Below are 15,826 nucleotides of genomic sequence, written 5' to 3' on the forward strand. Positions count from 1 at the left end.
TTAATTGGCCAAGGGGATTTTGTGAACAGTTTCCAATTTAAGGTTTTTTTTAATGATGAATTTGAACCAGCAGTACCCCCCACTGTCCTGTCCAGCCAACAGAAAAATAAGTTACTTAGCAGGGAGTTTCTGCTCAGTTCTAACGCTCAGCTCAATATACTGACAATGAGCAATAAAACCAGCAGTGTGGCACCAGGAAACACCTCTCTGCTCAGTAATGTCATTTTCCGATGGCTGGCCAACCAGTCCAACAGACCCACGGGGTGGTGGGGGCTTTTGTTTCAAGCTTATTATATTAGATGTGTCTGGGAGGGGGGGGGAACAATGTCAATTGTAAACGTGATCAGATGAGCACTCTGAGCAATGTAATTATTGATTTGTTTTGGGGTGTTAAGATTCTCTTTTAAACTAACCCTGTGATATAAGATGTGTTTGCTCTGAGGTCTAGTAATCCCCAGAAACTGGTTTAAAAAGTGCCATTACGGCACATTGACATCAGTTATGAAATAAGAATTTTAAAATATTTGTCAGTGTGTATTCTGCCTCTTTTTATTTAGCGATTTCAAGGTTATCTTATTGCCCATTAAATGGGTTAATCCAGAGCCTAAACTGTCTCTGGTTAATAACATTTTTTTGCTAATTTATCTGCCTATTCAGGCTGTCAGCAATGTATATTTTAGTCCATTCAAACCACTACCTGGTCCTACTTACCCTAGCAACCAGACACACTCTAAAACACAAATAAAGCCAAAATAAAACAAGAATAAAGACCAGTTGCAAATCTTAAAATTAAACGCTGTACCATATACTAAAGGATTTTTTCTAGGTGAACTGCCCCTTTAAAGGAACAAGCCAGCAAAGCAGGAACTAAAAATCAATAACGTTTTTGCTGACAGAATATCCCGTAAAGAAGCCTCTGTAATTCCCAAGGGCATAAATTTGCCAAAAGCTTGGCTTTAATACTACGCTGGGCAGCATACATATCTTATAAACAATGCAAACTCTAAAACATTTAAATCAAGCTACATGCACAGACTATTCTAGGCAACATTTGTTTTCTAGTCAGTTGCCTGATAGCACTTAACAATGACTCTTCTACCTGGGGAACAACAACTGAGGCAAGAATGTATATGTGCACCAGCAGCAGTATGATTTCTTTTAGGGAGACGAGTTTGGTTAGGGTAACGAAAATACACAATAACAACACAGGATGCAGTGAAACAAGCTGACTAATGGGACCATACCATATGGCTGACTAATGGGACCATATCAAAGTTTTAACCAGGGGATGCCACAACTAATTTACTAAACTCAAACATGAATTGTAAGATCTGCTTCTAGGACCACACAATGCTCCAAAAATTTTTTGACTTCTTAAAGGGCACCTATCACCCAAAAATTGTTTCCCCCATCAAAGGGGTGGGCTAAGACCTTATAGAACCACGTCTATAAGGGTTCAGGTTCAGTCCAGCTAAACACTTAGGATTTGGCCAAAATTTGAATACTTCTAGGATTTAACCCCAAAGAAATTCCTTGATTCTGTGCCTGCCCAATAAATATATAAGTGCTAGTAAAGAAAAAAAAAAACTATTTTTATGCACATTGAAAATAAAGATTAAGCGCTGTACCTTTATCACAATGACTCTGTTTGGGGCAGTGGGCAGGGAGGAGCTGCTTATTATACTGGACAGTATGAGGCATCCCAGAATCAAACGTGTAATTTTTCAACCACTTTAATTACTAGGGAATTCTCACGAGCTACTTTAAAACTCCAATTGCTTTACCATTAAAATCTAAATCTAAAAGTTCTTGGGCCTTTTAATGTTCAATAAAATTAAAGAGACATATATAAATACCAGAAAAATAAAAAGCTGAGAAATACTGCAACTTTTCCTCACACAGGGGATTCTGGGATCAAGAACTGTGACTTTTTCCCAGGTTGGAGCTGTAGAGTGCCATTGAGTCCTATGGAAGGCTTCCAAAATCATACATTGAAGTTTTCGCCAGAAAGGTTTTCGTGCCGTTTACGATCGTTCGAATCTGAAAATTTTGTGACTTTCGGATCGCAACTACGATATTTTCATACGACCAAGAAAATAATTTTTGTGACATTTGTGATGAAATTATCGTGGTTACGAATTTTTTCCAATCGTGCTTTTAACCACACAAAATTTGTGCTTTCATGAATGGGCCTCTAAGTGTCCATACTAGGGGAATAAATCTTGAATGATTCACCTTCATTAATTTATTTTTTTTTGGAGATGTAACCAAATATGTTATGTTTACAGAAAAGAAGATTAAGAAAATGTTTTCTCCAATCAGCAGCTGTGTCAGTAAAGGCTAGCATTCGGAGAGGAGTATGACGGAGAGGTGGCAGTAAAAAGGTAGAAGGTAACCTGGAACAAAAGGAATTCTGCTTTTATAAAAAAAAAAAAAAAGTTGTCAAATATTTTCAGAAAAGGATTCCTTCCTAAGTTGTATCTGAACCAGATCCACCAAATATACTAGGGGGGAGATTTACAAATCCACGAACGCTCTGTGCGACTTTTTCGTACTTTGCGACAAAATTTGGGCGATAAAATTGTATTGTCGTGCAGAGTACGAAAGTTTTGGATTCATTCAAGCTTCGTTATCGTGACTTTCCTTTGCCCAGGTTGGAGCTGCAGAGTGCCATTGAGCCCTATGGGAGACTTTCCTTGGGCCGGGTTGGAGCTGCAGAGTGCCATTGAGCCCTATGGGAGGCTTTCCTTGGGCCAGGTTGGAGCTGCAGAGTGCCATTGAGCCCTATGGGTGACTTTCCTTGGGCCAGGTTGGAGCTGCAGAGTGCCATTGAGCCCTATGGGAGACTTTCCTTGGGCTGGGTTGGAGCTGCAGAGTGCCATTGAGCCCTATGGGAGACTTTCCTTGGGCCGGGTTGGAGCTGCAGAGTGCCATTGAGTCCTATGGGAGACTTTCCTTGGGCCGGGTTGGAGCTGCAGAGTGCCATTGAGTCCTATGGGAGACTTTCCTTGGGCCAGGTTGGAGCTGCAGAGTGCCATTAAGCCCTATGGGAGGCTTTCCTTGGGCCAGGTTGGAGCTGCAGAGTGCCATTGAGCCCTATGGGAGACTTTCCTTGGGCCGGGTTGGAGCTGCAGAGTGCCATTGAGCCCTATGGGAGACTTTCCTTGGGCCAGGTTGGAGCTGCAGAGTGCCATTGAATCCTATGGGAGGCTTTCCTTGGGCCAGGTAGGAGCTGCAGAGTGCCATTGAGCCCTATGGGAGGCTTCCAAAATCATGCACAGAAGGATCAAAGTTGGAAAGGTTTTCCTGCATTTTACGATCGTTCAGATATGAAAATTTAGTGACTTTCGGATCGCCAATACAATATTATCGTGACTAATACAATTTTTTTGTAAGCATATTCGTGATATTTGCGATCTTAAGAAATTATTGCATCCAATCTGAATTTATCCCATTTGGGATTCGAACTCGCGTTTTCATGAATGTGCCCCTAGGTGTTAAAAGTGAAATTATGGGGCAGATTTATTTATATTTGCGGCTGAAATTTGAAAATTTGAACAAGATATAAAATGAAAATCTCTTTACATAAAACCTCCCTTGATGCCACAGAAGCCAGTGGGAAGTATTTCTTCAGCATTCCAACAAGCTGATTCCTAATTGCATTTTATTATCTGCTACTGCATTTTCCCACAAGTTATTGCAATTAATATTAAGCCATTAGAGCTTTGTTAAATATGAAAATTATGTAAAAAAAGTGATCACCAAAAAATACACATTTTCATAATAAAAACATAATCATGGTTAGTCGTGATTATTTGTGATTTTTTTTTTCTCTCAATAGCGCTGATGTCAGCTGAGAAAATGAATTTAGTATTATAGTTTGCAATTCCATCCCTGTGCAAATACAATATTTTCATGGGATGATGTGATTGCTGGCTGTCACTGACGATACGTAATACAAGTAGCTCAGCGGTTTGCTTTGTATTCATTCTTTTCTAACATTTTCAGGTTCTGCTTGCATTTTATTTATTCATAGCAGTGCAAAAGATAGGAAGGAGCTAGTTTGGGAGTCTGTAATGGGGCAGGGAAATTTATTGCCAAATTTATTGCCACAGGTGAGTAGGAGAATCCAGAGAGGCTGTTAATTACACAGAGCTCACAGAGGGGTGGGAAGGGGTACTCAAAACGAACTTGCACAATGTCAATGAGATAGCAAGAGCTAATAGATTGGTGAAGCAGCCATATTGTCTGAGCTGTAAACAGCACAGGAATGGAAATGTTCATCCTGCATACTGTATGTCTGTGCTATCCTCTGCAGTCTGTCTGTATTCACCTCCTCTGATGAAGCACCCAATGGTGCAAAACGCGTAAGGAGGGCAGAGTATGGGTACCATGAAGCACTGGGAAGCACTTGTTTGTCGTTTGTTATAGTATGATTTGCTTTTTGAATTTTTTGTTGAAAATTTGAGCCAATGGTTGTTTATTACACTGTTAAATTTGTTGATAATTTATGTCTGTATTCACTGCCTTGCTCTCTGCTATCACTTGTACAGCAGTAATGCAACAAGAAGAACACACAGGAGAGCACAACCACCCATACAGAATTTGTTCTGAATTTTTAGAAGCAGCTACTCAGGTTGCTGTGATATCTCTATAAATCCCTTAATATTCAGGGTAAAAAACATTGCCTTCTAGGCTATATTAATCAGTTACATTTGAAGATGAACTTCTCATACATGGGTATACCAGGGATTCTCTCAATAAGATGGCAGGCCCTTGGTGTCCCAGTCCAACACTGGTTGCAATGCTGGTGTCCTAGGGTTCTGCAGGTTTGTATGTTCTACCTGTCTGTGTGAGACTTCACTCACACCCCAAAAATATACAGGTAGGTTAATGGATTCCTGATATGATTAGTGTGTGGGAATGTGATTGGGTTCTAATATTATGAGCTTCATTAGGGCAAGAACAAATGTAAGGGGGCAAAGATTAATGTATATTCTGTGTAAAAAACTGCAGAATGTTGGAGATATGTAATTGAAGAATATTATGAGTGTTCATCCAATCCTCCTGGGAGGGCACAACCTATGCCAAATTGAAGTTGAACATTTTTAACTGCATGCGCAGCACGTGGTTCTCTTTGTCTGTGGCCTAATGTGCATATGCAAATATTCTGTTTGGTATTCGGCCGAATCCCAAAATAGTTTATCCGGTGCATCCCTAGCAAACACCAAAACTAAAATGTAATGTAATTCTAAGCAACTTGCCAATATACATTCTATAAACCTTTTCAATGGCTTTCAAGTTTTCACTAAATGTATTTTTCTTTTCTCTACCATTAAAACTGGTCCTGACTCTGCTCCAGGTCTGCTAAATAGCAGGGTTTAGCTACACTGTTTTAGGAGCCAGCATAGCAAAGACTACAAACAGCCAGACAGTTACTTAGAATCACTTTTCTTTTCATTATGAAGGGGGTAAGTGTGTTTTTGGTTGGACATCCCCTTTAAAGGAGAAGTAAAGGTACAATCACTGAGGGTGCCAAAATGTTAGGTACCCCCTTAGTGATTGTAATCGCTTACTTCATACCCTGGGAAGGTGCCCCTGTTAGGAGAAAAGCTCACTGGCCCGGGGCTGCTGCGGATGAGTGATCCTCTTCCTTCTCCTGCCTTTGAGCCGCTTGTGCATGGGCATAGTGAAAAGCTGAACCTTAACAAAAAAAAAAAAAAAAAAAAAAAGCTGGATTTTTCACTTTATTGCACATCTGCCGGCCCCAGCATCGGGAAGGAAGAAGACAGGAGGAAGAGGATCGTTACTTTGCAGCAACCCCGGACTAGTGCATTTCTCTCCTAACAGGAGCCCCAGCCCAGAGTATAAGGTAAGTGATAACAATCACTGGGGAAACCTAACATTTTGGACCTCCCCCAGCGATTTTATCTTTCCTTCTCCTTTAAGAACACATTACTCACCCTTAACGAAAAATACATCTTAATAAGTATGCAAAAAAAACTAAGTGTCCCATCTTAATAAAATGAAGGCTATCATGGATTTGATATTACAGATTATAAATATAAAAGACCTTCATTATTGGACATGGTTAAGAGCAATCAACTACAACAGTGTAATAAGTGCAAGTGTTTTTTTCACAAGCGTGTACATCAAAGTGTTTTAAAAAGTATATTTACATCTCAAACCTAGTATCTCTCCATGTCTAGATACTTGCAAATGATAATACTCCCAAAAGCATGCCTTCCCTAATATCAGCAGCTGATCCAAAGCAGCTTTTCTGGTTTAACTTGCTCATTAAACCAATAAGTGGATAATAAAGTAAAATTGTAGAAGAGTTCACGTACAGCTGCATAGTGTGTCTTTCCTTATAAACCTCAGCAACCTGAGCAGCAGTCGTCATCAGTGTAGAGCAGTGATGTTGCTCCCCAGCCCCTTTGAGGTTGCTCCCAGTCACCCATGTAGGTGCCCATTTTTAAATTTCTGGCTTGGAGGGAAGTTTTGGAAGCACAGAGAAGTAGTTTTACTCCAAGTTGTTTTTGTGGGTATTCAAAAAGAGGCAGTGAGAACATTATCAAGTGCATTGAAAAGAATCAGTTGGAGTGGTATAGAAGTCACAGCATTCAGACTCTGGAGCTAAGGAACAAGTCAACTGTAGTAATAAATTGCATTTTACCATCTGGCAGTCTGATTAAATGGTCTGGGTTTGGCGGATGCCAGGAGAACACTACTTGCCTGCATGCATAAAGCCAATAGTAACATTTGGAGGAAGATTGATGGTCTGGGGATGTTTTCTATGGTCTAAACTAGGGCCCCCAATTCCATTAAAAGCAAACCTTAATGCTACAAAATACATGAAACTGTTAACTTGGGTTGAAAGAATGACAACATGGAGCACAGAGTTTGGCAGCACTGTATTCATGAGGGGTGAGCAGAGTGGGGTGCATATGCTTTCCACCTCCCACTGCATTTCATTAAGACATGTTAGGCAGGCCACAACCAGACCTTGTATTATAGGGCAGGCAGTAAGAGCAGGGCTGACTTGTTTCCAAGGTGTGGCTGCACTCTGCAACTATGCTGTAATTTCAGTCCTGTGCCAGGTGCAGTATGCAGCCAGATCCCAGATACTATCAGGATAAGCAGTAAGGAGTCCCTTAGTGCTGCTACACTGTGTCCGGGTTTTTATAAATGTTTCCATGCAAACCTCTATACAATTCCCCAAAGGGTTTTAAAAAGGCCAACTGTGCACCAACACTCCAACCCTCTTTTTGTTGCCCTTCAGCTATAACCATTCCCTTACAAATGAAAAAAAAATATTTTCATACCATAGGTATAAAAACATTTTTGGGATATAATCTTTTTCTTTATTTGATGATGAATGAATGAATGAATGATGATTAAAGATGTCCGCACATAAATTACCAACACTTGGCCACCAAACCATATTTATAACATATAAGACCTTGGCAAAATTGAAGATTTTCATGAAGTGTTTTAAATCATAAGGGTGCATCCAGATGAGAACATACAATGATCTGGTCCACTTTAGCTTACAATTATTGATATCTGAAAGTATTCAATATATGACTAGCCTTCAGGTTAGGCTGCATTTTCCACCACATTAGGCTCTCTAGAGGGCAGATAGCATAGATGAGCATATCTCCAGGCAGATTTCTCCATAAAAAAGTCAGTTTTATAGTCAGTACCATAGTCAGACATTCACCTTAGTCAACAGGTGATTGTCTGACTATGGTACTTCAATAAAACTGAGCCTTTCCCTGCCTGTGGTGAGTTCTTTGGACACATTTTATTTGCTTTGGATATTGCTTTCTAGAGGGCAGCACAATAGTTTGGAAACTACTGCTCTATAGAATATCAAGAACAAATCAGGTGTCTATTGTGAGCCATAGAACACATGGGCTTTAGACTCCACTGTGATGCTTGGAAGCGCAGCCTAACTATGAGAATTTCTTCAGCTTCAACAGTGACATGAAGGGGTTCACCTAGAAGCACAACTCCTACATACTATCAAAATCTAAACACTGAACTTTCTAGTTAACTCCAATAGGGAACTCCCTAACAAACTAGGTGTTTGGTTTCTTCAGTAACAATGGAGCATTTACATCTTTAAAATACAGATACTCCATCAAACTGTGTTTGTCTCCATGTCTCTAGTGAGGTGCCAAATAAGCAGACTTTAGGTATGGAGATCCAAATTACGAAAAGATCCCATATCTGGAAAACCCCAGGCCCCAAGCATTCTGGATAATAGGTCCAATATCTGTACATTAAAAAAACAATATCAGAAATCACTTTGAAGTTCCATGACCTGTATACAACTATACAGGCCTTCAGCCTCATGCCTTTATATCAGCGGTTCTCAACCTGTGGGTCGGGACCCCTTTGGGGGTGGAACGACCCTTTCACACAGGTCACCTAAGACCATCGGGAAACACATATTTCCGATGATCTTAGGAATAATTTTATGGTTGGGGTCACCACAACATGAGGAACTGTATTAAAGGGTCGCGGCATTAGGAAGGTTGAGAACCACTGCTTTCTATGGTCATGGAATTGTAAGTGACTTACAATACCATAATGTCTTACAACAGGCTGTACATTACTCTAAGTTTTGTGACATGTTTCTGTTCATCCATAGGGGCAGATTTAACAAAATGTGAGTTTAGAGCTTAAAAACCCACATTCTATTCATTCCTATGGGATTTTTAAAAGCATATTTATCAATAGGTGAAAGTTATAACTCATCATTTGATAAAAATGCTTCTAAAAATCCCATAGGAATTATTAGAATGTGTGAGTTTTTATGTATTAAGCTCTAAACTCACATCTTCATCAAAGTATGAGTTTGAATCCCTAAATGGGTAACATTCGGAATAGAAACGATAATTTTGATGTTCGGAAATGTCACAAAAATGCTTATGAAAAAATCGTAATAGTCACAATAATATTGTATTGGTGATCCGAAAGTCACAAAATTTTTGTATCCGAACGAACGTAAACGGTAGGAAAACCTTTTTGACTTTGATCCTTCAGTGCATGTTTTTGGAAGCCTCCCATAGGGCTCAATGGCACTCTGCAGCTCCAACTTGGCTTTAATGAATCGAAGACTTTTCGAACTCATTGCGACAAATACGATTTTGTCACGTAAAATTTGTCGCAAAGTATGAAAAAGTCACGCAAATTACCGAAAAAGAAAATACACACAGTTCTATAAATTAGAAAAAATACAAATATTTTGTATTTGGAAGCAATCGTACTTTGATAAATGTGCCCCTTAGTGTTTTAGTTATTTGAGTAACATTATTCACAAATAAGTATTCCGTACATAGCAATTCTAAAGTGTTCTGGTAAAAGAGTTTATGAACAAAGTGGCAGTCAATGTGTACACTATAACTTGCCATGTAAAGTTATACAGTGTCCACATATTTTATATGGAGTACTGTAACACAGTATTGTAACGATTATATGTAGAATGGTTTCAAATAAACGTTCTATTATTTGGATCACTTCCTTAGGAAACACTTAGGGATAAGGTGATGCCCAGGTCTGTGTAACTGTGTAAGATATGATATTAGTAGGGGGTGGCAAAATAATGGACTGATACGATGTTCCAGTCTATAGAATCAAGGGGTGATGAAAAAAAGGTGATGGAAAAAGCAAAATTAATACATTTTTTGTGCCCTAAATATATGATGATTCCTTTATAAGAATCAAAATGAACCAGTAGCCCAACCGCATATATGCACACAATTTAAGCAGAATGATCTGTGGCACCTCATTACAGTAGCACAACTTACACAAAGCACACTATAAAAAAAAAAAGGTTATAAATTCATATTAGACTTAACAAACTGAGGGTTCCAATATCTTGAGGAATTCTCTCATTCTCGTAAGAATCCCCAACAAGCAGACTACTGAAATTCCTTTGACACTGCTTCAGTGCTCTGGTGCAAGATGCAAGCCTAATACCATTCCCATTCATTTGATTTATTCCCAAGTGAAACCATCAACCAAGGGCATCAACCTGTAATCCCACAGAAATATTTGTGTGAGACACAGACTCACTTTTGTGTGTAAATAAAAAGGGTCTAAGTCTTCGATTGGCTCAGCAATCAGGCGTGAAGGACAATCGCCATAAATAAACGGCACGCCTTTGCCCGCTTCCAGATCACTGTTTGGACGGGGTTTATTCTCATCATCATCGTCTCTGTGGCTACTGTCTTGCTTTGGTGGCTTTTTATTCTTCTCCTCGGCTATGCGCTTTTCAATGGCAGCCAAAGATTCACGAGTAAAAGCTTTGAAGCTATCAGGGCCAGGTGGTGCCATAAGCGGAGCTGCCATCTTTTCATCCTGCAGCAACTTCTCCCATTAAGTAGCACCTAGGACAGGTCAACTCTGCAAGGAATAAGAAAAAGCTATGTTAATAATCAATTGATTGGTTCTTATAGTTATACAAATGCCTAGCCATGTAAAGCTGTACATTCATGATACTGTAGGACCTCAAATTACGTTTGTAGTATGTACAAAATGCTACAGTAACAGAATAGTTAGTGGGGGGTATACTCAGCATTTATCTATACCAGGGATCCCCAACCTTTTATACCCGTGAGCCACATTTAAATGGAAAAAGTGTTGGGGAGCAACACAAGCATGAAAAAGGTTCCCGGGGGTGCCTATAATTGGCTATTTAATACGTCCCTATGTGGACTGGCAGCCTACAGAAGGCTCTGTTTGGCTTTACACTGGGTTTTTATGCAACCAAATCTTGCCCCCAAAGCCAGAAATTCAAAAATGACCACCTGCTTTGAGGCCACAGGGAGGAACATCCAAGGGATTGGGGAGCAACATGTTGCTCATAAGCCACTGGTTGGGGAATACTGATCTACATCATACGTGAACTGGACAACTGAAAGCAATAGTATTTTCTGGATGATGCATTTTTTTCCTCTATTTGGATTTTGCTAAACATATACAAATTAGGAATGGGATTTGGCAAATATTTACATGGAGGATTATAGCAAAACCACATTTTTTTTTTCAAACACCCCATAATGCTACTAGTTTGCCAAATATTATAGAATGGCCAAATCTAAGCAATTATTCAGTGGGTCATTATTCATTATTTTTCTTGGTTTCTAAATTGCCTTCTTCTAGCAGCTTTCAAATGGGGTTCACTGATCCCAGCAGTTAAAAACCTGCTCTGCGAGGCTGCAATTTCATTTCTTCAGGCCTTCTTCTATTCATATGCCAATCTCTCATTCAAACCACTCCCTAGTTGTTATAGTAATTTGGACTCTAGCAACCACATAGCTGCTGATACTCCAGACTGAAGAGCTGCTGAACAAACAATTTCAATAAATAAATAAAATCTGCAAATAATACAAAATGAGGACCAACTGCAAATGAACTTAGAATATCACTCTCACTATAACATACATATATAACAGTTAACCCAGAAGCTATAGTAGTTATCCCAAAAAATCTTGTCCAAAATACTAATTATCGTTACTATTTATGATAGTAAGGAGGTCTGTGTACTTTAAGGTTGCCAGTTATATTTTTTTGCAATAAAGAGAGCTATTATTGTTCTTAGTTTTACTTATTATTATTGTAATAATAGAACAGTAACTTAATTACAGCTAAGCTGCATGGATCCATACTGGTGACAAAACACTCTTGTTGGGTTCGTTTACATCATGCTTACATGATTTTTAGCAGACTTAAGGGTCGATCACAATGCAGTATATTGTGAGTGGGTCCCTAAGCTCAGTAAGTGACAGCAGCACAGAGCATGTGCAGGGAATCAGCAGAAAAGAAGATGGGGGCTACTGGGGCATCTTCGGAGGCACAGATCTTCCCTGCTAAAGGGCTGGGGTTGCCTTGGGCTGGTACAGAAGCCCAAAACATAATGTACAACATTTCTACCCTACTTTTTTAGTTAAGATTTAGTTGTCCTTTAAGACTTAAAGAATAAGTAAACCTTTTTTTTCCCAGCATTGAGAGTGACCTGGATCCTTAGTTAGAAGTTGAATTCTCCTGCTCGTTTCCTTTGCTTCCTTGTACAGAGTGAAGCCCCGCCCCCACTTCCTGTTCAGGTCAAATTAAAAAAAAACAACAAAAAACCTGCTCATGCAGACTGGCTCCTGTTGCCTCCAGGCATGCGCAGAAAGCACTCCACTTCGACTACAGCAGTCGAAGTGATGAGAGAACCAAACAGGAAGTGAGGGCGGGGCTTCACTCTGCACAAGGAAGCAAAAGAAACTATCAACTTTTAACTGAGGAACCAGGTCAGACAGAATGCTGGGACAGGTAGGTAATTCTGGAGGCTGTTTAGAGTAATTTTACTGAAAAAAAAGGTTTACTTAGTCTTTAACACTATACACTATCCTTCTAGCTTATTAAAGAAAAAAGTATACCCCCAGAATTAATACTTAACCAACATATAGTTTTTATCATAAAGTTGCCTATTAAAGATTCTAACTAAACTGGAATATATATATCAGTAAATATTGCCCTTTTACATCTTTTCCCTAGAGCCACCATTTAGTGATGGGCTGTGTGCTCCCTCAGAGATCAGCTGACAGGAAGTAATGCAGCTCTAACTGTAACAGGAAGTAGTGTGGGAGTAAAAGGCAGAATTCTGTCCATTTTTTAGCTGATGTGCCCTGTATGTGTCCCCTTGGTTTGTTTGTGTGCACTGTAAATCGTATGGACCTTAGTACAGGTATAAGACCTGTTATCCAGAATGCCAAGGACCAAGGGTATTCCGGATAAGGGGTCTTTCCGTAATTTGGATCTCCATACCTTAAGTCTACTAAGAAATCAATAAAACATTAATTAAACCCAATAGCATTATTTTACATCCAGTAAGGATTAATTATATCTTAGTTGGTATCAAATACAAATCGCTGTTTTACTTTTACAGAGAAAAAGGAAATACATTTTCAAAATCTGAATTATTTGATTAAAATGGGGTCTATGGAAGACAGACTTTCCGTAATTCAGAGCTTTCTGGATATCGGGTTTCCGTATAAGGGATCCCATACCTGTACTTAAAACGCCCATTTTCTTTTAGTAGTATGGCATGTACTACTAATATAAAATACATTTTTTTTATAAAAATGGTTTATTTAGATAAAGTAGGGTTTTACATGAGACCTGTTTTATGCAATATATTTTTTATAAAGCCCTACATTGTTTGTGGGCATAGTTTTACTTTAAGCAGAGAGTGATTTTACACAAAAACATACATACACCATTGGAGAATGCCGATAATTCAACAGACTTTGCTCAAGCTACAAGTATGTATATATTTTTTTCTCAGCCTAGCTTGATACCTAGCATGATATTACAACCTCATACAGTGGCAAAATATAATGCCATTACTACCAACAGCCTGAGCATTACAAAGTTAAATTCATATAAATCAGCAATTGGTGGAAATGTATGGATGCTTTTTATGCTTAACGAAATTTGAGAATAGTAATATGGTTTAGCCACTAATCTTAACAGGAAATAATCTTAAATTGCAAAGCCATTTTACGAATTGACAATATCCTGCCAAGAATTCTCTCCATTATGACATCAGCTTCCTTGTGCTTTTACTTAGATCGCATTTACTGCTCACCACTGTTCCAATCCATTTCCAAAATCTTTGGTTCGTTCTATAATCATTTACACAATATGCTGGATTTGCCTATAGTGAAAGTGGCAAAAATGTCTTTGATCAAACTGCTTTCATAGAGATTCATCTTCTGTAACATGCAGAGATGACTTGGTCTCCCGTTATTATAATTTGCTGTAGAACCTCCACTCAATTCTAGTATTTTTGGACCCAGAAAAGAAAATGTATATTAAAAAAAAAAAAAGCAAGAAAGCATTCAAGTAAATTCAGGAATCCCTCCTAATGACTGTCTTACAAGTAGCAAGTCTAGCAGCCCAGGGGGTGTGGCATAACATAATTAGGGGTGGGGTCTATGACAGCATGCTGTTGGTATATCTTAATACTGAGCACCATTCAACAGTGCAATGGAAGGATTTCAGATTAATTCCATCATCCATCTTTTGGCTGCAGCAGTATAAGTGCATGAATAAGAGACAAGCCAAACTACCTTCTACCCTGAAATATCCTCTAGTGCTTGGCAGACTTCTGTTGGTAAGGATAAGTCATCATGACAATGAAAGCATAAGCAAATGGTTTCAATAGAAGTCAAAATTAGCCCATAACATGGCACTCAATCAAAAATACAAAATGGAGTAGGACCTAGGCTCCTCAAGTCCCTGACAACTTTAGGTCTCTAATCTTATTCAAAAAGCTCTTACAATGGACAATAAAAAAATCTATTTAATGCAGGGTTCCTTTCATTTACAATACCAGAAAAAGAAAATTTTAAGTTTGTATGATCACTATGACATTGACTGATCTACATTTATGGACTTATTGAATTGTTAGCATATGACATGAAAATTGTGTCATAAAACTACAATGAGAGTCAAAATCATGCTGACCCTCACATCCTATTAAAATTGTTTTATTTAAGCCACAGCTATTATGCCACATCCCAGTTGTTCTGTCACTTAGGGAATGGGTTCATTTTACTGCGCTACTTGATTGTTTCAGTATGCTTTGCCATTACTAAAAGTCTAGTTTGTTAGCTCTGATGGACTTTTGTGCTCATGACTTCCATTTACCCTGAGTGGTTTAACCAAGCATCAAACTAGTGGATGCCATTAATGTACCAGAGTGTGCATACTCCAGAGGTCTCTAGATTATTTTAACTAATGCACAAACAGAACACAAGAGATATGTATTTACGATAGGTTCTTATTTTGAAGTTATAAAAATAAATACATACAGGGATTCTATTGGACCAATTTCATCATAAGCCAACAGGGCCACCATCAGGGAGGTAACAGATCTGAGTCCCCATGCCAATAAGGGTTTCTGAAAAAATGCAAGATCCCATTCCAGAAGTCATGGGCTTCAGCAGAAAGTTCGGGTGACAGGTGGATTTCATGAAAGGACATGGTGACGCTTCCACAATAGGCAAGCATTTTTGTTACCAAGACCCAGGCTGCCCTAGCAAGCCATGGGTTAATAACGTGGGTCTCCTGGGGGGATGGAGCCCTGCTATTTCGGTAGTATGGGCCCTGGTTGCTGAGTTATCTTGAAAAGCAGTAGACTACTTGCATGCCCTTACCAAGCAGTAACTTTAAATAAAGCATTACTCAGACATGGGTGTACCAAACATCTACTCAAAAACTAAATAAATTCAATAATTTTTTCTGTTATGTCACTGATTATTGGGAGGCATTTTGGGGTATACAAAGCAATAGCACCATTCAAATAAGAATTTAAGGGCAATAGACTCTGGAAAGTACCTGCAGTGTTCTCCCTATTTGTAGCAAGTGCTTTACCAGGTGTAAATACAAACAGGAGTACAGTTATTATAAATGAGAGTATAAATAAGTGCTAGGAGTGCTAGGTTTCAATACCCAGTTGGAATGAGGTTTCTGTCCTTGAGACAATATGACACCAGCCTCGAGATGCTTAGTGACTGTAGTGTTTTCTAACCGGCTGGCAGCACTGAACATCTCACACAGCTGCTTAACAGTGTTAAATTTGGTGGAACAGCCAATAGCCAGTGGGTATTTATACCTGCAACGTGTCAGGCATGAATTAGTGCTGCAAAGGTTACGTACATTTTTATTTGCTATCGACGCAATAGAAAGTCCAGTGACTGAACTAGCAGAACACACCAAGTGCTTACTACAGCAACATTCAGAAACATTCAGAGTGGAGCCA

The 15,826-nt window shown here is 39.0% G+C and overlaps 1 protein-coding gene across 5 annotated transcripts in view; it reads right to left on the reverse strand.

Moving 5' to 3' along the window:
• Window positions 1-15,826, reverse strand: part of scn8a (sodium channel, voltage gated, type VIII alpha subunit) — a 98,582-nt gene that overhangs the window by 64,518 nt on the left and 18,238 nt on the right. For all 5 annotated transcript variants that reach the window (XM_031895985.1, XM_031895987.1, XM_031895986.1 and 2 more), the window contains 1 exon segment: window positions 10,087-10,416. In XM_031895985.1, coding sequence (XP_031751845.1) covers window positions 10,087-10,362 — 276 coding nt within the window. In that variant the 5' untranslated portion in view covers window positions 10,363-10,416.

Source organism: Xenopus tropicalis, chromosome 2, assembly GCF_000004195.4.
Source record: "Xenopus tropicalis strain Nigerian chromosome 2, UCB_Xtro_10.0, whole genome shotgun sequence".
NCBI classification, from domain to species: Eukaryota; Metazoa; Chordata; class Amphibia; order Anura; family Pipidae; genus Xenopus; species Xenopus tropicalis.